General features: G+C 39.4%; 1 protein-coding gene across 1 annotated transcript in view; it reads left to right on the forward strand.

Annotated features, from left to right (window-relative positions):
- The window catches only part of NCKAP5 (NCK associated protein 5), an 890,670-nt gene that overhangs the window by 458,554 nt on the left and 411,492 nt on the right, over positions 1–20,624 (forward strand). The window contains exon 4 of the mRNA XM_068969056.1: positions 4,003–4,136. Within this exon, the coding sequence (XP_068825157.1) occupies positions 4,003–4,136 (134 nt within the window). The remainder of the gene's footprint in view (positions 1–4,002; positions 4,137–20,624) is intronic.

Consider the following 20,624-nt stretch of genomic DNA (forward strand, 5'->3'; position numbering starts at 1 on the left):
CCATTTCTTTTTCTTGGCGATAGTCTTGATCCCTGTCTCCTATACAGTGTCACAAACCTCCGTCCATAGTTCATCAGGCACTCTGTCTATCAGATCTAATCCCTTGAATCTATTTTTCAGTTCCACTGCATAATAATAAGGGATTTGATTTAGGTGATATCTGAATGTTCTAGTGGTTTTCTGTACTTTCTTCAATTTAAGTCTGAATTTGGCAATAAGGAGTTCATGATCTGAGCCACAGTCAGCTCCCAGTCTTGTTTTTGGTGATTGTATACAGCTTCTCCATCTTTGGTTGCAAAGAATATGATCAATCTGATTTCAGTATTGACCATCTGGTGATGTCCATGCATAGAGTCTTCTCTTGTGTTGTTGGAAGAGGGTGTTTGTATGACCAGTGCGTTCTTTTGGCGAAACTCCATTAGCCTTTGCCCTGCTTCATTCTGTACTCCAAGGCCAAGTTTGTTTGGTACTCCAGGTATTTCTTGAATTCCTACTTTTGCATTCCAGTCCCCTATAATGAAAAGGACATCTTTTTCGGGTGTTAGTTCTAGAAGGTCTTATAGATCTTCATAGAACCATTCAACTTCAGCTTTTTCAGCATTACTTGTTGGGGCATAGACTTGGATTACCGTAGTATTGAATGGTTTGCCTGGAAAAGAACAGAGATCATTCTGTTGTTTTTGAGATTGCATTCAAGTACTGCATTTCAGATTCTTTTGTTTGCTATGAGGGCTACTCCATTTCTTCTAAGTGATTCTTGCCCATAGTAGTAGATATTAAATTCACCTATTCCAGTCCATTTTAGTTTGCTGATTCCTTAAATGTTGATGTTTACTCTTGCCATCTCCTGTTCGACACTTCCAATTTACCTTGATTCATGGACCTAACATTCCAGGTTCCTATGCAATAATTGCTCTTTACAGCATCAGACTTTACTTCCATCACCAGTCACATCCACAGCTGGGTGTTGTTTTTACTTTGGCTCCATCTCTTCATTCTTTCTGGAGTTATTTCTCCACTAATCTCCAGTAGCATATTGGGCACCTACCGACCTTTGGAGTTCATCTTTCATTGTCATATCTTTTTGCCTTTTCATACTGTTCATGGGGTTCTCAAGTCAGGAATACTGAAGTGGTTTGCCATTCTCTTCTCCAGTGGACCACGTTCTGTCAGACCTCTCCACCACGACCCATTCATCCTGGGTGGCCCTACAGGGTGTGGCTCATAGTGTCACTGAGTTAGTCAAGGCTGTGGTCCTTGTGATCAGATTGGTTAGGTTTCTGTGATTGTGGTTTTCAGTCTGTCTTTCCTCTGATGGAGAAGGATAAGAGGCTTATGGGAGCTTCCTGATGGTAGAGACTGATTGAGGGGGGAATGGGTCTCATTCTGTTGGGTGGGCCACGCTCAGTAAAACTTTAATCCATTTTTATGCTGATGGGTAGGGCTGTGTTCCCTCCCTGTTATTTACCTGGGGCCACCTAGACAGCATATTAAAAAGCAGAGACATTTCTTTGCCAACAAAGGTCCATCTAGTCAAAGCTGTGGTTTTTCCAGTAGTCATGTATGGATGTATGAGTTGGACTTTTAGGAAAGCTGAGCACCAAAGAACTGATGCTTTTGAACTGTGGTGTTGGAGAAGACTCTTGAGAGTCCCTTGGACAGCAAGGAGATCCAACCAGTCCATCCTAAAGGAAATCAGTCCTGAATATTCGTTGGAATGACTGCTGCTGAAGCTGAAACTCTAATACTTTGGCCACCTTATTGGAAGAACTGACTGATCCATAAAGACTCTGATGCTGGGAAAGATTGAAGGTGGGAGGAGAAGGGTACAACAGAGGATGTGATGGTTGGATGGCATCACCAACTCAATGGACATGAGTTTGAGTAAACTCTGGGAGTTGATGATGGACGGGGAGGCCTGGCGTGCTGCACTCTATGGGTCGCAAAGAGTTGGGGACAGCTAAGTGACTAAAGTGAACTGAAACTGTGGTGGAGGTAATGAAGATAATGGTGACCTCCTTCAAAAGGCCCACATATGCACTGCTACACTCAGTGCCCCCAGCCCTGCAGCAGGCTACCGCTGACCCATGCCTTCACCGGAGACTCCTGGACACTCACGGGCGAGTCTGGGTCAGTCTCTTGTGGGGTCACTGCTCCTTTCTCCCAGGTCCTGGTGCTCACAAGGTTCTGTGACCCCCAAGCATCTGTTTCCCCATCCTGTGTAAGTTCTGGCGGCTCTGTGGTGGGGTTAATGACAGTGTCCTCCAAGAAGGCTTATGGCACCCTCTGGTCTACCACACCCAGAGCCTTTGCCCCTGCAGCAGTGTACTGCTGACCCGTACCTCCACAGGAGACACTCAAACACAGTTCTGTCTTACTCTGTGGGTTCTCTGGGTCCTGGTGCGCACAAGATTTGTTTGAGCCCTCTGAGCCTCTCTGGTGTGTATACAGTTTGACTTTAAACGTGATTTCTCCCCTCTTACTATCTTACTGGAGCTTCTCCTTTGCCCTTGGGCGTGGGGTTATCTCCTCAAAGTCTTTCCAGCACCACGTAGCAGCAGCTCCCGACCCAATAGAGCAGGCTTCTTACACAGAAGAGAGAATGTAGTCAAAGTTGCTGAGGCACAGAGTGTGAAGTATTTTTAGAGGACCTTGATTTTTTTCCAGAAATGGTCTGTTTCATTCATGGCCCTCAGAAGAATTTTTTTTTTCCTTGAATGATACAGTGGATCAAGTTTTTCTGGGTAATTCAGTGTACAGAGTCGTAGTGTTTGATTTATTTAAAGATTCAAATCTCTGCTTCCATTCTTTCCCTTGAAGAATGTAGGTCCCTCATAATCAGGCATTGTCTTTGATTTTCCTTCTTGATTATATATGCTGTACACAAAGTGCTTAATTTAGTAATATACATAACCATAATAGCATGACATGCTTTAAAAAAAGAAAAGGCAGCAACATCAGCCAAACATAAACAAAAAAAGTTGTTAGTTTTAGCTGAGTCTATAATGTCAGGATCTGAGCATGTGTGCTTTTTACCTGTTCCTGAAGTGCGATTTTGCTGAACCATTTATCCTGGTTCATCCAGTCCCTCTTTTTAACACCTGATGTCCACTTGTGAGGAGCTCATTTTCTGGGATTACAAATAAGCCACTTTATTTGTAATTTATAAATTGTAATCACTGGTTTGTGATTTAACCAGTTTCCATCTGTGAAAATCTAATTGGGCAAATTCAAAATAGTTCTTTAACCTTATCCTCATCAGCTCCATGGTATAATTAGGTTGGAATGTCTGTATATAATACAGAAATATTCCCTTTAAAGTATTACCAGAGATTGAAGAGATGAAATCATTCTCAACAATCACCAATAAACTTACTCATTATTACTCAAATTGATATGCATTTGCTGCTGTTGCTAAGTCGCTTCAATTGTGTCCGACTCTGTGCAACCCCACAGACGGCAGCCCACCAGGCTCCTCCCTCCCTGGGATTCTCCAGGCAAGAACACTGGAGTGGGTTGCCATTTCCTTCTCCAATGCATGAAAGTGAAAAGTGAAAGTGAAGTCGCTTAGTCGTGTCCGACTCTTAGCCATCCCATGGACTGCAGCCCACCAGGCTCCTCCATCCATGGGATTTTCCAGGCAAGAGTATTGGAGTGGGGTGCCATTGCCCAGTATGGCATTATTCAGTCATCAGTCTTCATCTCTGTCTAGGAAGCCACCTGGTTTGGTGGAAATCATTCAGGCATTGGAGTCAATCAGCCAGGATTGAATACTTATTACCTTGTTTGTTTTTACGACAAACTACTTTGATGTCTTGGATCCTTGGTTTCCTAGATAACAAGAGTTTAATACTAGAACCTACTTTATGAGGTTGCAATGAGGATGAAATTAATATATAAAGTCCAAGGTAGCATTTAATAACCAAAAGTAACTACTAATTATTTTTTAGTAATATTTAAGAAACACATTCTTAAAAGCCATCCCCTGTGTGCCTTTTGCAGCATGAGAAGCTGATCCATGAATTGGAAGAGGAGAGACACTTGCGTCTTCAGAGTGAGAAGCGCTTGCAGGAGGTGACACTGGAGTCTGAGCGCAACAGAATTCAGATGCGCGGCCTGCAGCAGCAGTTCTCCAGGTACTGTTCTGTCCGGAGCATCTTGCTTCCTGAGGTGCATTGCTCCCCCTACCAGTTACACCTTTGCTTGTATTTCCACTGTGCAAGCTCGTGTTACATTTGAGAAGCTAATGACCAACAGTTTAGCTTCTAGCCAAGCCATCCAGTTGGATTTGGACCAATATTCTGGAACTTTCCATCTGTACCTCAGACTTGAATTTCTTGAGCTTAGTTATCTTTTCTTCCCTAATGGCGTTTCAGAGTATCTTTCCAAAGTAAGATGAGTGGGCTGTGTGGCCTGCAGGTGTGATCTGGGAAAGCCCCGCCAGGAGGATGCAGTTTTACTGGGCTTATCGTCCAGTTTTCAGGTAGAGAGAGCGTGAATCTCCCAGCAAACTCTTACTCCTTATTTAGAGTGATATTTAGAATCTGTTAAAATTATAATCATCATTTTTCCTTTAAAAAAGAAAACTTTAATTCGAAACAATTTGGCAAAGGTAACTCTTTGATTTAATGTCAGCACAGTAAAAAAGCTTTCAACTTTCAAATATGGTTAATATAAGGCCAGGTAAAGTTTCAACCTATTATTTAAAATCTCTTCAGTTTCACAGAAGAAACACAAACTTGTGCAATTACAGTCCTAGAATCAGATCTAGGCACCCTATGAGGGACTTTGCTTTCATTTTTGTGAGTTTTACTTCACTTTGCAAAAACCAGGAAAATAATTTTTAACTCTTTTCTCCCTCATGAGGCTGTCTCAGATTCAAATTTAAAAAGTTGCCCTAAGATTTTCTTCAGCAAGCTCTGTCTTGCCTTGGATTTACCATTGGGATTTGAATAAAATTGGTGATGGATAATTTTGCTTCCTCATCATGAGGCTTTTATATTGGTAACAGTTTTATCTGTGTTGCGGGAAGAATTGAGCCTTTAGATGATTTATCTCATGGTGGCTCGTATCATGAATGTGGGCGATTTTGGTTTAGAGGCATCTTGGAGAAGTAGGGTAGAAAGGATGGATGACTCCTATGTGTTCAGAGTCATAATTTAACACCCTGTTCAATTCTTGGAGCCCATGGTAATACAGGTGCTGTAGAAATGCACCAATCAATACTTTAACAAATGCATGTCCCACCCCTCACAGGCTATTACTTATATAGCCTTGTGCTCAATTTTTCATTGTGTTTGATGGCAACTCTCACTTTATGTCTCCCACCTTGAAATAATAGCTCCTCCCCCACCCCCTGAAGCAACTTTGAAACAAGTACCGCTTTGTAATACTTGCCATTTTAATGATATAAGAAAGGAGGGTGCAGATTGTGCTACCCTTGTACCATCTAATTGAGATGTCTCTGTATTCAAGCTATTGATTTACAGGACGTGAGGCATCGGCACAGTAAATTATTTTCCTATGATGCCAGGCGATCTGCTGTAAATCAGATGACAATCCCATACAGATTTGAGTTGCACAAGAGTGGATGCTACATCCTAGGCTGAAAAAGAAGATAATTATTTGTAAAACAAATAGTGGTTTGTTTTACATACTGCTTTTGTGAAGATTTTTTTCCCTCAACATAATCAGTTTTCTTGGTAAGCATCTTTGACACTGAAAGTTCAAGGCCAGTTATAGCCAGACTACTAATGTAAATCAGCAAAAGATGGGGGAGAAAGCATATGTAACAGAGAAGATAATTACAGAATAATTCAAGTAGACGCACCAAACCACTGCTGATGGCCTTTCACATTTTAAACTTTGGTCTGTAAGATGTCTCTAGTTAGGCTTATTTAAACAGCCCTGTTACTGTACTCTAAGTCTTTATAAAATCCTCACTACTACAAAACATGTCTAGAGCACATCACCCTGAGACATTTGTTGCTACTGTTCAGTCGCTAAGTCGTGTCTGACTCTTTGTGACCCCATGAACTGCATTATACCAGCCTGGGACATGGTCAGTATCTAAATGCTCACATAAATAAATTCTATAATTCAAAAAATGTATTGAATTTAAAACTTTAATAGTCAACAAGTCTTTTTAGCACATGATGATGTCCAGGGTATACTGTAGACATACTTCGGGTATTGTTCATGGTGTGAGTTTATTTTTAAAAATAATGTAATAGTCTCTCTTTTCAAAGGATATGATGTAACTTACAATCAAAGGCAGTTTTACAATAAGACTATTAAAATAAGAACAGAAAATGAAGACCACGAAAGGGAAGCATGCTTTCTGAGAGTGGGCATTTAATTGACCTCTAAGATTCATGGCAGACATGATTAAAAGGAAAATGCAAGAGGATATGTAATTATTACCTCAGAGACAAAGGCTACTACTCTTTAGAAACATTATCTTTGGCAGTAAACTCATAGTGGAATGCATTTCATAGACCCTTCGAGAGATGGTATTGAAGGATATGATAGACAATGCTCCAAGATAGTGTAAATTATGATTAATTCTTAAAAGTATTATTCCGTCTGCTATGTCACCTATGTCTATGAAGTTAAGCAACTTCACACTACATGAATGTTTTGGTCCATATCTGTGTGAAAACAAGTGAAATAGGCAGAACTTCACTGCTCAGTGTTTTCAAGCATTAGATCTCAATTTCATGGGGACATGTAAGTATACATGTGTTGTATCTTTCTAATACTTTTTTATGAAACTAGAGCACAGAGGTATGAGATATTGAGGCCTGGGCTGAGTTGAATGAGGTATTTTCATGGTATTTTTGATCATACTGTATCCATGGGAGAATCTAAACAGTAGTCAAGGAGATTCTGAGGCTCAGGTCCAGGAATGACATGAGGCATTAACGGGAAAAAATGAATAATGAAGTTAGAAGATGGGACAATTAGGTACATGTGTGAAGTAGAGTTCAAGTGTCAGAATGAGTGATTCAGAATGATTTTGAGGCTTGATTTTATACAATTTCATTTAGGTGATGGGCTTGGTGGCTTAGAAGCACTGGGCAAACCTGGTTGTGATTATCTGTGGTAATGAGTAAGGGGATCAGTTAGGTGATAAAAATCTATTCAAGTGTTGAATGAATAGTTCTCTTTTATGTCACCACCAAACCTTCATCTATAAGCCTTTCCTCCCTCTTGACCTCTTATTAGGGTATAATGATTAGCAGGAGTCCAGAGTTTGGGCAATTAAATAAAATGTGGCCAGAGGTTACATAATTATCTATAAGCTCATAAATCAGAAATTGCCTTCACTGACGGTGAGTCAGGCAACCATAACAAACTTGATCTAGCCCATTTACCTTCTTTAATGTCAATTCAGAGAAAAAAAGGAATGCGGTCAAATTTAGCCTTCCCCATAGATGAAGGCATGAATCAAGCCAGATGCAATAAGAAGTACATAAAGGCAGGTGGTGGTGTCATTAGGGCTACCCCTTCCTTCTCTTATTATTTAATGATTAAATCAAAGATGCTTTCCAGATGTCAGAGTGATTGTTTAACCATATGTCTGGGCATATTTTATGTGGGGTTAGCTTTGTGATTCCCCCCTATAATTCTATAATTTCCTTTACACTGTTTGAACTGTCTTTTGTCAAGCCAGCCAAGGTCAATGGTGCAAACTAAGGCTATGGCACTTCCTTCCTTTCTGTGTAAAGATAATTAGTGTTTGAACCCCAGTTTCATTACTCCTGCAATGTCTCAGTAGGTAAAGGATCTTCCTGCAATTCAGGAGACACGGGTTCAGTCCGTGGGCCAGAAGGATCCCCTGGATTAGGAAATAGCAATCCACTCTAGTATTCTGGCTAGCAATCCACACTAGTATTGGCTCAGATGGTAAAGCGTCTGCCTGCAATGCGGGAGACCTGGGTTCAATTCCTGGGTCGGGAAGATCCCCTGGAGAAGGAAATGGCAATTCACTCCAGCACTCTTGCCTAGAAAATCCCATGGACGGAGAAGCCTGATAGGCTAGAGTCCATGGGTTCGCAAAGAGTTGGACATGACTGAGCGACTTCACTTTTACTTTCTAGTATTTTTGCCTGGGAAATCCCTGGCAGGCTACAGTCCAAAGGGCTGCAAAGAGTCAGACGACTGAGAGAGTGAGCACAACTCATGCTCCACCTTGAGTGAATGAAGTGGCGTTGACCAGGTATGGTGTATTGAAGTGGAATACTCAGCAATGGTCACAGGACTGGAAAAGGTCAGTTTTCATTCCAATCCCAAAGAAAGGCAATGCCAAAGAATGCTCAAACTACTGTACAATTGCACTCATCTCACACTAGCAAAGTAATGCTCAAAATTCTCCAAGCCAGGCTTTAACAGTACATGAATTATGAAGTTCCAGATGTTCAAGCTGGATTTAGAAAAGGCATGGGAACCCGAGATCAAATTGCTGACATCTGTTGGATCATGGAAAAAGCAAGAGAGTTCCAGAAAAACATCTACTTCTGCTTTATAGACTATGCCAAAGCCTTTGACTGTGTGGATCACAACAAACTGTGAAAAATTCTGAAAGAGATGGGAATACCAGACCACCTGGCCTGCCTCCTGAGAAATCTGTATGCAGGTCAGGAAGCAACAGTTAGAACTGGACATGGAACAACAGACTGGTTCCAAATAGGAAAAGAAGTACGTCAAGGCTGTATATTATCACCCTGCTTATTTAATTTATATGCAGAGTACATCATGTGCAATGCTGGGCTGGATGAAGCACGAAGTGGAATCAAAATAGCCAGGAGAAATATCAATAACTTCAGATATGCAGATGACACCACCCTTATGGCAGAAAGTGAGGAAGAACTAAAGAGCCTCTGGATGAAAGTGAAAGAGGAGAGTCAAAAAGTTGGGTTAAAACTCAACATTCAGAAAACGAAGATCATGGCATCTGGTCTCATGACTTCATGGTAAATAGATGGAGAAACAATGGAAACAATGACAGACTTTATTTTGGGGGCTCCAGAATCACTGCCGATGGTGATGCAGCCATGAAATTAAAAGACACTTGCCCCTTGGAAGAAAAGTTATGACCAACCTAGACAGCATGTTAAAAAGCAGAGACATTCTTTTGCCAACAAAGGTCCATCTAGTCAAAGCTGTGGTTTTTCCAGTAGTCATGTATGGATATGAGAGTTGGACTTTTAGGAAAGCTGAGCACCAAAAAATTGATGCTTTTGAACTGTGATGTTGGAGAAGACTCTTGAGAGTCCCTTGTTCAGAAGGAGATCCAACCAGTCCATCCTAAAGGTAATCAGTCCTGAATATTCACTGAAAGGACTGATACTGAAGCTGAAACTCCAATACTTTGGCCACCTGATTGGAAGAACTGATGATCTATAAAGACTGATGCTGGGAAACATTGAAGGCCAGAGGAGAAGGGTACAACAACAGAGGACGCGATGGTTGGATGGCATCACTGACTCAATGGACATGAGTTTGAGTAAACTCTGGGAGTTGGTGATGGACAGGGAGGCCTGGCTTGCTGCAGTCCATGGGGTTGCAAAGAGTTGAACATGACTGAGTGACTGAACTGAACTAATCAGTGATTTCTAAAAAACAGACTTGTGAAGATACAAGCAAGTCTACAGAGTACTGATTTCATGCAAAGCATGCATGATTTGCACAAGTTATTTGTGTTGGTCCCTTAGGAAACAATCTAATCAGTGTGTAGGTTATTACTGAAAGCTGCTGTTCATATAGACAGTCAACTACTTTTGTATGCACGATAAGATAACATACAGTGAAAGTGGAAGTCACTCATCTGTGTCTGACTCTTTGTAACCCCATGGACTATACAATCCATGGAATTCTCCAGGCCAGAAAACTGGAGTGGGTAGTCTTTCCTTTCTCCAGGGGATCTTCCCAACCCAGGGATCGAACCCAGGTCTCCCACATTGCAGGCGGATTCTTTACCAGCTGAGCCACAAGGGGAGCCCAGAATACAGTATGTGTCCTCAAAACTATAAACTCCAGGTGGAGAAGCTGTATGTACATCTAAGAATCCAACAACACATTTTAAGTTTAGCTGTAAATGAAGGGACATTTGTCTAAATTCTGGACAACCATACTTCATATTTACTAATGTATGTTTTCATGCAAAGACATGAGTCAGATCAAATGAAATAAATAATTGAGTAGTGAAACTAGCAGTAATAACATATGTGATCATTATGTGGAAACTCTATGCTGCAGTATATATCTGAAACTTTAAATTAGAATCAACCTGGTAGACTCACCATCAGGCAGATATATTTTGTAAGCGATCTGTGGTTAGCAAATCACATCACACCCAAAGCATCAGGAATCAATGTTTTTCTGTGGCCTTGAAATTTTCCAGGCCTGGGCGGCGGGGGGGTGATGGTGGTGGTGGTGGTGGTGGTGGTGGTGGTGGTGGTGGTGGTGGTGGTGGTGGTGGTGGTAGTGGTGGTGGTGTGTGTGTATGTGTGTGTGTGTGTGTGTGCGTGTGTGTGTGCGTGCATGTGTGTGTATGTGTTTATGCCATGCAGTGAAAATTTCAGTAACAGGAACAATTAAACTTTGTCACTCATAATTGACTAAGATACTTAAAAATCACCCAAATGGAATCCAAGCTGGCACTCTATCTCCAGAATTTCTCAGCACCTGTTTTGCCCTTCTCTCCTGCTCTGTTATCTGCTGCTTTGAAGCTGAAGCTATTTCTTCGCTTACTGTAAGGGGATTTGGCCTCTCACAGTTGTTTGCTGTGCTTAAGTGCAGTCTGCTGCTTGCTGAACTTCAAGGAGACATACATGGAGCTGGTTTTACCACTTAACTACTTCACTGGCCACTGTTCACATTATCATATGTCAGAGACTTTATGGAATCCTAGGGTTCATTTTCTGTTGTTCGTTTGGAAGCTGTCAGCATCTGACATAGAAGTGTGTGTTGAAGAAAGTAATCAGTTCAGTTGAGTTGCACAGTCATGTCCGACTCTTTGTGACCCTATGAACCACAGCACACCAGGCCTCCCTGTCCATCACCAACTGCCGGCGTCTACCCACACTCATGTCCATTGAGTCAGTGATGCAATCCAGCCATCTCATCCTCCATCGTCCCCTTCTCCTCTAGCCCTCAATCTTTCCAGCATCAAGGTCTTTTCAAATGAGTCATCTCTTTGCATGAGGTGGCCAAAGTATTGGAGTTTCAGCTTCAACATCAGTCCTTCCAATGAACACCCAGGACTGATCTCCTGTAGGATCGACTGGTTGGATCTCCTTGCAGTCCAGGGGACTCTCAAGAGTCTTCTCCAACACCACAGTTCAAAAGCATCAATTCTTTGGTGCCCAGTCTTCTTTATAGTCCAACTCTCACACCCATACATGACAACTGGAAAAACCATAGCCTTGACTAGATGGACCTTTGTTGACAAAGTAATGCCTCTGCTTTTTAATATGCTGCCTAAGTTGGTCATAACTTTCCTTCCCAGGAGTAAGTGTCTTTTAATTTCATGGCTGCAATCACCATCTGCAGTGATTTTGGGGCCCCCAGAAAGAAAGTCAGCCATTGTTTCCATTGTTTCCCCATCTATTTGCCATGAAGTGATGGGACTGGATGCCATGATCTTAGTTTTCTGAATGTTAACTTTAAGCCAACTTTTTCACTCTCCTCTCACTTTCATCAAGAGGCCCTTTAGTTCTTCTTCACCTTCTGCCATAAGGGTGGTGAAAGTAATACACCTTCCATTGTTCTGTCCACCTATTCCTTTCTACCTCTGTATCTGTCTGGTGCATTAAAAGAACATTTTACATCTTTAGAAGCAGTGAAACTTAAGAAGATGAGAAGAGCTGTCAGCTGACCTTTGGGCAGTTAGCAGCACAGGCCTCTTCTGCTCCTATTTTCCATTTGCTCAGTTCCCAGAATGTTTGTCAACTTTAACCTGTCACTGAGGCTGGCTCTCCTGAGTGCCTTGTTCTCCTGATGAATGTAGAGTGTGCTTTCCTATTGATTTGGAGTTACTGGTTCCACATGATCAGCAATATTTCTGGCTGAGACTTCTCATAAAAATGGAGGCTTCTCATTTGCTCCTCTGGGTAAATCTACCAGAAGTTTAAAATGACATGGGACTTCCCTGCTGGTCCAGTGGCTAAGATTCCATGCTCCCAATGCAAGGTCAGGGAACTAGATCCCGTATTCCACAGGCCACAACTAAAAAGTAAAAATGGCAAAACAACATTGGTCAAATAACTTCTCTTCAAATGGCAACAGATGGAATAAATGGCATGGCATCTTTTTAAATGCTTGGTTAACATAGTAAGAATCATACTTTGATGTCAGAAATGTGTACCTTAGTGATATAGTGAATAAGTCCTCACCTGAGCAAAGCAGACAGGGTCTGAAATGAATTATACAGACAATGGAAAGAAAGGAGGCCTTTTACAGCTCCCTGAGCAGCTTCTAACTTAATGTGAAACATTCCTTGAGTCCCTTGTAGTTCTGCCTCTGCATAATACAGGATGATCTCACAATTTAAAAACAATTTTAACAGAGGTATATGTTGTTGAGTAGGCAGCATGAAAGTTGTACTGCCCATTACTCATGTCTGGTAGAAAAAACTGTATTAACATAGAATACAGTTCCAATTTCATTTCAAGGAGCCCTATCCTATGGAGTATGAGGTTTTCTAATACCTCATTCTAGCCCCACTCCTAACTAGCTTAATAACTTTGATTAAATAGTTTGACCTTTCTGGATCTCATTTCACTCATTTGTAAAATGAAGAAGTTGAATTGCATTATAGTTTTATAATGCTTTTTAGGCTTTTGAAAAGGCCATGTTTTAGAACTGAAATGCATTTCTTGAGTGAAGTTATAATTACACTATTATAACCAGGGCTCCTTGAAGTCCTAACCAACAGGTTTCATATTAAGAACTTGAAATGGATCGTCTTATTCTCCATGTTGTGATGACAATGACGTTTTTTGGAACAGTTTCACCATGTCCATTTTGGTTACTTGACTCTGGAGAAGTCGAGATGAGAAAACTGCCAAGCCTAGATGAAATATTTCTGTTGAGGATAGTCAGATTGAATCCTGAGAAATCTGGCTGGTAAAAGAAAGTAAAGATCCTCTGCTATGAACATAACCATTATTGCTCTCAGCTCTGATATTGTCTGCTTTAGGATTTATTTGAACTAGTTTGGGGGAAAGCTGAAACAGAGAGAACTTTATGACAACCAGAGTTGTTTCCACTTCTAAACAATTTCTCTGAAGGCATAGTCCTCAGTAAAAAATACCAGTGATTTAGTCTCTCCTCCAAACTTTTTTTTTCAGTTACTGATGATGACTCAATGTACTATACCCACCCAACACACTTTTTCTTTTAAGAAAATAAATGCAAGATATGGGAGAATAGATTTTATTTTAAAATTGAAAACTAAATCCATCCCTACTCTAAATAATAAGTGCTTTTTGGTTCAAGTTTACAAAAAATCCATTTTTGAAATGTATAGTTTGATCAGTTTTGACAGGCATATGTCATATGACTACTACTACAGTCAAGATACAGAATATGTCCATGCCCCTGAAAAGTTCCTTCATTTCGCTTTATTTTCTGTTTCCTCTCCACACCCTGAGACCCTGTCAATGACTGATCTGATTTCTGTGTTTGTAGTTTTGCCTTTTCCAGAAGTTCTTCTTGTTTAAGTTGTAAAGTATTTAACTTTTCTGCCTGCGTATCTGGCTTTTTTCAGTTAGCAAGTCTTTTGAGATGCAGCCCCGGGGTTGCATGTGTCAGAGCTTCTTCACCTTTCGTCGCTCAGTCGTATTCCCTGTATAGAAATAACGGTACCACCGTTTGTTTATTCACTCATCTATTGAAGGGTTTCTTCCATATTTGGTGATTATAAAAGTTGCTCTAAACATACAACTTTCATACCCAAGTCTTGGTGTGCTTTCATTTCTCTTAGACAAATCACTAAAAATGGGATAACTGAGTCATATAGTAAGCCTATGCTCCACTTTACAAGAAACTGCCAAGCTGTTTTCCAAAGTCACTGTGACATTTTGCATTTCCACTGGCAGTGTGTAGGGGTTCTCATTGTTCCATGTTGATAAATGCTCCTTGAAAAACAAAACACAAATACATAAGATCACCAAAACAAATGTTTGGCTTAATGAATTATATTAAGGAGAATATCCTTATAACCAACTCAAATCAAGAAAGAGAATTCTGCCATACCTCCTAGAATCCCTTCCAGGTGCCTCTTCCAAGAAGTAACTATTATTATCTTCTTCCAATAAGTAACTATTATCTTCATCTTAGAGCAGTAAATGCCTAGTGTTTTCAATAGTTTTTTAAAAAGTTTTATTGAAGTATAGCTTAATTACAATGATGTGTTAATTTATTCTGTATAGCAAAGTGATTCAGTTATACATATATATATGTATACATTCTTTTAATAGTCTCTTCCATTATAGGTTTTTGCAAGATACTGAATATAGTTCCCTGTGCTATATCTATCCTTGTTTATCTGTTTTATAATAGTAGCAGGTAGCTGTTAGTCTCAAACTCCTAATTTATCCCTAGCCCCCACATTTGGTATTCATAAAATTGTTTTCTATGTCTGTGATTCTGTTTTAGTTTTGTAAATAAGTGCATTTGTATCATTTTTTAGATTCCATATGTAAGTGATATCTTTCTCTTTGTTTGACTTACTTTGCTTAGTATGATAAATCTCTAGGTCCATCCATATTGCTGCAAATGGCATTATTTTGTTCTTTTTATAGCTGAGTTATTATAGATATAATATTATATAATGGAATATATACATATACATATATGCATGCATATACACACACATATATATATACACACACACATATATATACACACACACATACATACACATACCACATCTTCTTTATCCATTCATCTCTAGATGGTTTAATAGTTTTTTTTTGTTTTTCATTTAATGTACATCTGCATACTTTATCTTGTCTGTTTGTTATAAAACTGAATATATCTTTTAGGTTTCTTTTAACCAACAGATTACCCTCTATCACTTGCTTTTTCTTCAGATTTATGTATTGAAAAACCTAGAGGATTGGACCAATCGAGTTTCTCAGACAGAGTCTAAATTTATTAGTTATTGTTCTTGGGACAATTCAACGTGTCCTCCTGGTCCTCCATATTTTCCACAAAAGAGTAGCTGTTTCTATACATTGCTCTTAATAATGATTCAAATAGAGTTAAAGGTTGTTTATGCCTATTTAAGGGGGCAGAGAATATTTCTCATATCCCCATATACCTTGTATACCTATGACCTTTACCATGATGCTCATTCAAAAACAATTTTGTTTGAATTTGGTTAAAAAATGAATGAATAAATACAAGAATAAATGAATACCTTCACTGAAGCAGAAAGGTGCAGTCAGCATTGTATTGCTACTGTGAAAGACTTAGGTTAAACATATGGAAGAATTTTAAAGATAATGTGTTTATGATAGAAATTTGCTGTCAAGAGAGATTTTACAATGGCCATTTCTGAGAATCTTTAAAATTTGGAACATAATCATCATTCTTAGAGTTATAAACCAGGATGGCCTGGGAGGATGAGGAGCCCATTTTCCATTCCTGGGTTTCTATGATAGAGTGCTCACCTATAAAAGATGAGTTTTCTGTTTCAGAATATTCTTTTCAGATTTCCTGTCTGCAGGGCACGAAATGGAATTTGGTGCATTGAATGTTTGCTTCCCATAGGGTAAAGTTTACTTTCAGAGAGTGTTTTATGACCCTCAGATAACGTTTATACTGGTCTGTCTAGGGTAGGGAGTGGGACGGATGCAACAGCAGCAGTCTGAGTAGCAAGGACTGTTTGTTGTTCTCATTACCCTTTAGGTCCATAGGCAGTGCATTTAATGAATGGTATTCCCGCAGAGTGTATCTCTGCATGCTGATTGTAAACATTTGGAACTGTTCTTTGGGACCCTTTGTTTAATTTGTGAAAAATAATTCAGTGAAGATGGTCTTTGTTTATAAATGTCTACATCTGTTGCTAACAAACAGCCTCAAGCTTTTAAGAAGGTTCCCAGAGAATAAAGTAGTGAATTAGTTATGCTGAAGCTATGGGATTCTGACAAAAGAAATGTGTTGTAGTTTTCATTAACTTGTGTTTCAAGATTCTTTTTCACATTTATCCTGACCGAAGGTTTTTTACCTGTTGTTTGGAGGAGCAGCAAGTGACAGGATGCATTTTCTCAAGACACCAATATGAGCCTCATTTTGCATAGTCTCTATAACATTTCAAGCTGTTAGGTTTTATAGTAAGCATTTTTATTAATATTGATATCAACATGGCCACAGAAATGATGACATTTTACACTTTTATTTTTCAGTGTTTACAAAACCATTCCCTACATTATTTCATTTAATTCTCACATAGTGTATGTATATACATTTTTTTTCACATTCTTTTCCATTATGGTTTATCACAGGGTGTTGAATATACTTCCCTGTGCTGTACAATAGGACCTTGTTTATCCATCCTATAAATAATAGTTTGCATTTGCTAATTCCAAACTCCTAATCGACCCGTCCCCCATCCCTCTTCCCATTGGCAACCACAAGTCTGTCTCTGTTTCCTAGGTAAATTCATTTGTGTCATATTTTAGATTCCACATATAAGTAATATTATATGTTTTTTGTTTTTATTTTTTACTTCACTTAGTATAACAATCTTGGGTCCATCCATGTGACTGCAAATGGCAATATTTCATTCTTTTTTCATGGCTGAGTAGCTTCCATTGTGTATATATACCACATTTTCTTTATCCATGCATCTGGAGATGGACATTTACGTTGTTTCCATGTCTTGGCTATTGTGAATAGTGCTGCAATGGACATTAGGGTGCATGCATCTTTTCGAATTGTAGTTCTTTCTGGATACATACCCAGGAGGGGTATTCCTGGATCACATGGCAACTCTTAAATAGATATAGTATTGAAACTTGAGAAATGAAGTGACTTGTTCATGGTCACAGGGTGAGGTGGACACCAACTGAGATACTAGAACTGCTGAGTTCTGGTCAGATGCTCTTTCTCTTGTCGTGCTCATTCATTTTGTAGTTTACAATCCATGGTAGAAACTTAAGTTTCGGATGATATCAGAAGTAATCGTAGATCATGCAGGTCTCAGTCTAGATCATAAATTTATGCCTTCTGCCACTGACGGTGTTTTTAAACTTGATTATTCTCACCTGAAACTGTACCCAAGAGAAACATAGGCTAGAGGAATAAATGACATTATACCAGACTAAATGGAAAACTTTGTATCTATCTTCTTATTTCAGAATTCATAAGGAAAGTCCACTTGTATTTTTAGTGCCTCTTTTATAGTCCACATTATCAAGTTAACTCGGCTAATGTCTTTGTAGTGCATTATCAGATTAGCTAGGCTGATAATAAAGTTAGCATTTCCAAACATTCAGGCTACCATCAAATTACAGTTCCATTTATTACATGGACTGTCTGGTCATTGAATTTAACTGAATTGACCTAGATTTTCCCACTGCAGTTGGCTTGGACAGTATGTGTTTAGTTAACAAAGCCCAGATCCAGATTCACTTTTTCCTGATGCTGTCTATAGCATTACACTTGCTCATCTAATTATTAGACAGACCTTAAGCACATAATTACATATTTTTCTTGATAGCATTTTTGGACCCCAGTATGATGCACTTCTTCTAGTGGACTATAATCTTCTTATGGTTCTAGAGTGATATATAGTAGGTGCTCAGTAAATATAATAAACAAATCAAGTAGCATTTCCAGCAGGCCCTGTTATTGTTTTAGCTATCATGTAGTAAGACCTCACTCTGGGTGACATTTGGCCATTCTGGTGCATCATGTTTACTAAATAATTTTTAAGATGTCTTATTAATTTTAATTTTACTTTTATATGATTACATTTTTTTCTTTCCATTCAGGTGGTAATAAGTCTTTCCATTCAGTTGCATTAAGAGTTAGCAAGCACTTTTGAGATCCAAGTGTAACAATTTTTTTTTTTTAATGACAACATTGACTTGACTCTGTGTTAAGTAGAGGGAAAGAGCATGCATTAAGTCAGTTCTGTCCCCTGTCCCTCAGGATTTTATGGGAAAGTCACACTTGCAGGGAAGGAAAAAAAAAAAAAAACACAGCGAAAAAAAAAAAAACAAAAAAACCCTGAGGTTAGATGAAATCAAATTTTTGCTGCAAGAAAGGGAGAGAAAAATGACCTGAGAAAAATTCTGCTAGTCAGAAAGAGACTCGTTTGAGATGAGAATTAAAGCATTGGGAGTGAGGAGGATTTAATTGAAAACTGAAGAAGGGGGATTTTAGGTTAAGAGAACAGAAGACAAAGGTGTGCCTAAAGGTGTGAACGTTCCCGATGGGTCTCAGAAGCAGCTGACAGTCCTGTGTGGCCGGGGTTCAGTTCCTATCAGGCTCTTATTTAATCACACCAGTCCTTTGAATTAGGCCTTCGGCATTGCCTTGCATCTTGGATCTAGTGAAAGAATGCCTGGCCTACCTTTGCAGTGTTGATGTTAAGAACATCTCAATCACTCAAGTCAATCTTACTTTGAACCCTTTCCCTGAAGCCCAACGGTCACCTTTCATGTCAGAAATACTTTAAGGATTGATTTCTGTTCCCTCAGCAATTCACATTATTGTCAAGAGAGTTCCCAGTGAAATAGTAATATATTTAGTATACTTCCAATATGCATGACACATATAACACTTACAAGTCTATTGCTTTTTCAGAAACAATCACCAAAGCACACAGTATGTTATCAGGAAATACCCTACAGGTCTTTGTAATGGATTTGAATAGCTTCAAGATGTTGCAGACCAAGACTTTCTCAACAGTCTCTCTTGAGTAAAGAATCTAATAGTGGAGTAGTAAGGTTGGGGAAACTGTTTCAGTATACTTAAGGCTTGGTTTAGGAAAGGCTAGGACAGTTCATGGGGTCACAGAGTTGGACACAACTGAGCGACTAAATAATAACAAGGACCTTGGAGGTTACAGTGATGGTGAGAACATCCATCATTTAATATAGCCTGGAGAGGCAAAAGACTAAGTCTAAAGGCACAAGGAGAGAACTCCTTAGATGTGATTAATGACAAAGCTGCATACTTGAAACATCTATGACGATCCTTCTATGATGCATAAGTTTAACTTATTTAGCTTTTATTGGCAGTTAAGGGGAACTAACCATGTGCTGGATTCTTTTCTCAGTATCCATATCAGTTCAGTCGCTCAGTCATGTCTGACTCTTTGCGACCCCATGGACTGCAGCACGCCAGGCTTCCCTGTCCATCATCAACTCCTGGGAGCTTACTCAAACTCATGTCCATCGAGTCAGTGATGCCATCCAACCAACTGATCCTCTGCTGTCTCCTTCTCCTCTTCTCTTCAATCTTTCCCAGCATCAGGGTGTTTTCCAGTGAGTCAGTTCTTCACATCAAGTGGCCAAAGTATTCATCTTCAGCATCAGTCCTTCCAAAGAATATTCAGGACTGATTTCCTTTAGACTGGTTGGATCTCATTGAAGTCCAAGGGACTTTCAAGAGTCTTCTCCAACACCACAGTTCAAAAGCATCAATTCTTCAGTTCTCAACTTTCTTTACAGTCCAACTTTCACATCCAGACATGACTGCTGCAAAACCATAGCTTTGACTAGACAGACCTTTGTCAGCAAAGTAATGTCTTTGCTTTTTAATATGCTATCTAGGTTGGTCAGAGCTTTTCTTCCAAGGAACAAGCGTCTTTTAATTTCATGGCTGCAGTCACCATCTATGGTGATTTTGGAGCCCAGAAAAATAAAGTCTATCACTGTTTCCATTGTTTCCCCATATTGTTTCTCATGAGGTGATGGGACTGGATGCCATGATGTTAGTTTTCTGAATGTTGAGTTTTAAGCCAACTTTTTTACTCTCCTCTTTCACTTTCTTTTTTTTTTTTTTAATCAAGAGGCTCTTTAGTTCTTCTTTGCTTATCTGCCAGAAAAAAAAATCTACTTCTGCTTTATTGACTATGCCAAAGCCTTTGACTCTGTAGATCACAGCAAACTGTGGGAAATTCTGAAAAGATGGGTATACCAGACCACCTAACCTGCCTCTTGAGAAATCTTTATGCAGGTCAAGAAGCAACAGTTAGAACTGGACATGGAACAACAGACTGGTTCCATATCAGGAAAAGAGTGCATCAAGGCTGCATATTGTCACTCTGCTTATCTAACTTATATGCAGAGTACATCATGCGAAATGCCAGGCTGGATGAAGCACAAGGTGGAATCGAGATTGCCTGGAGAAATATCATTAATCTCAGATATGCAGAAGATACCACCTTTATGGATTCTCTTGTAGGTGCCAGGAATATAGTAGTGAAACAAAACTGAAAAATGTCCCTTCTTCATGAAGGAAACATAATACTATGTGTAATTTAATTCTTAAAACAACTTTCCTTAGAAAATATTCCTACTATGTCTGTTTTATAGGTGAGGAAATTGAAGCTTATAAGGGTTGAATAACGTAACCATCATCACACAGTTTGAATATAT

Source organism: Capricornis sumatraensis, chromosome 3 (assembly GCF_032405125.1).
Source record: "Capricornis sumatraensis isolate serow.1 chromosome 3, serow.2, whole genome shotgun sequence".
Taxonomy (NCBI): Eukaryota; Metazoa; Chordata; class Mammalia; order Artiodactyla; family Bovidae; genus Capricornis; species Capricornis sumatraensis.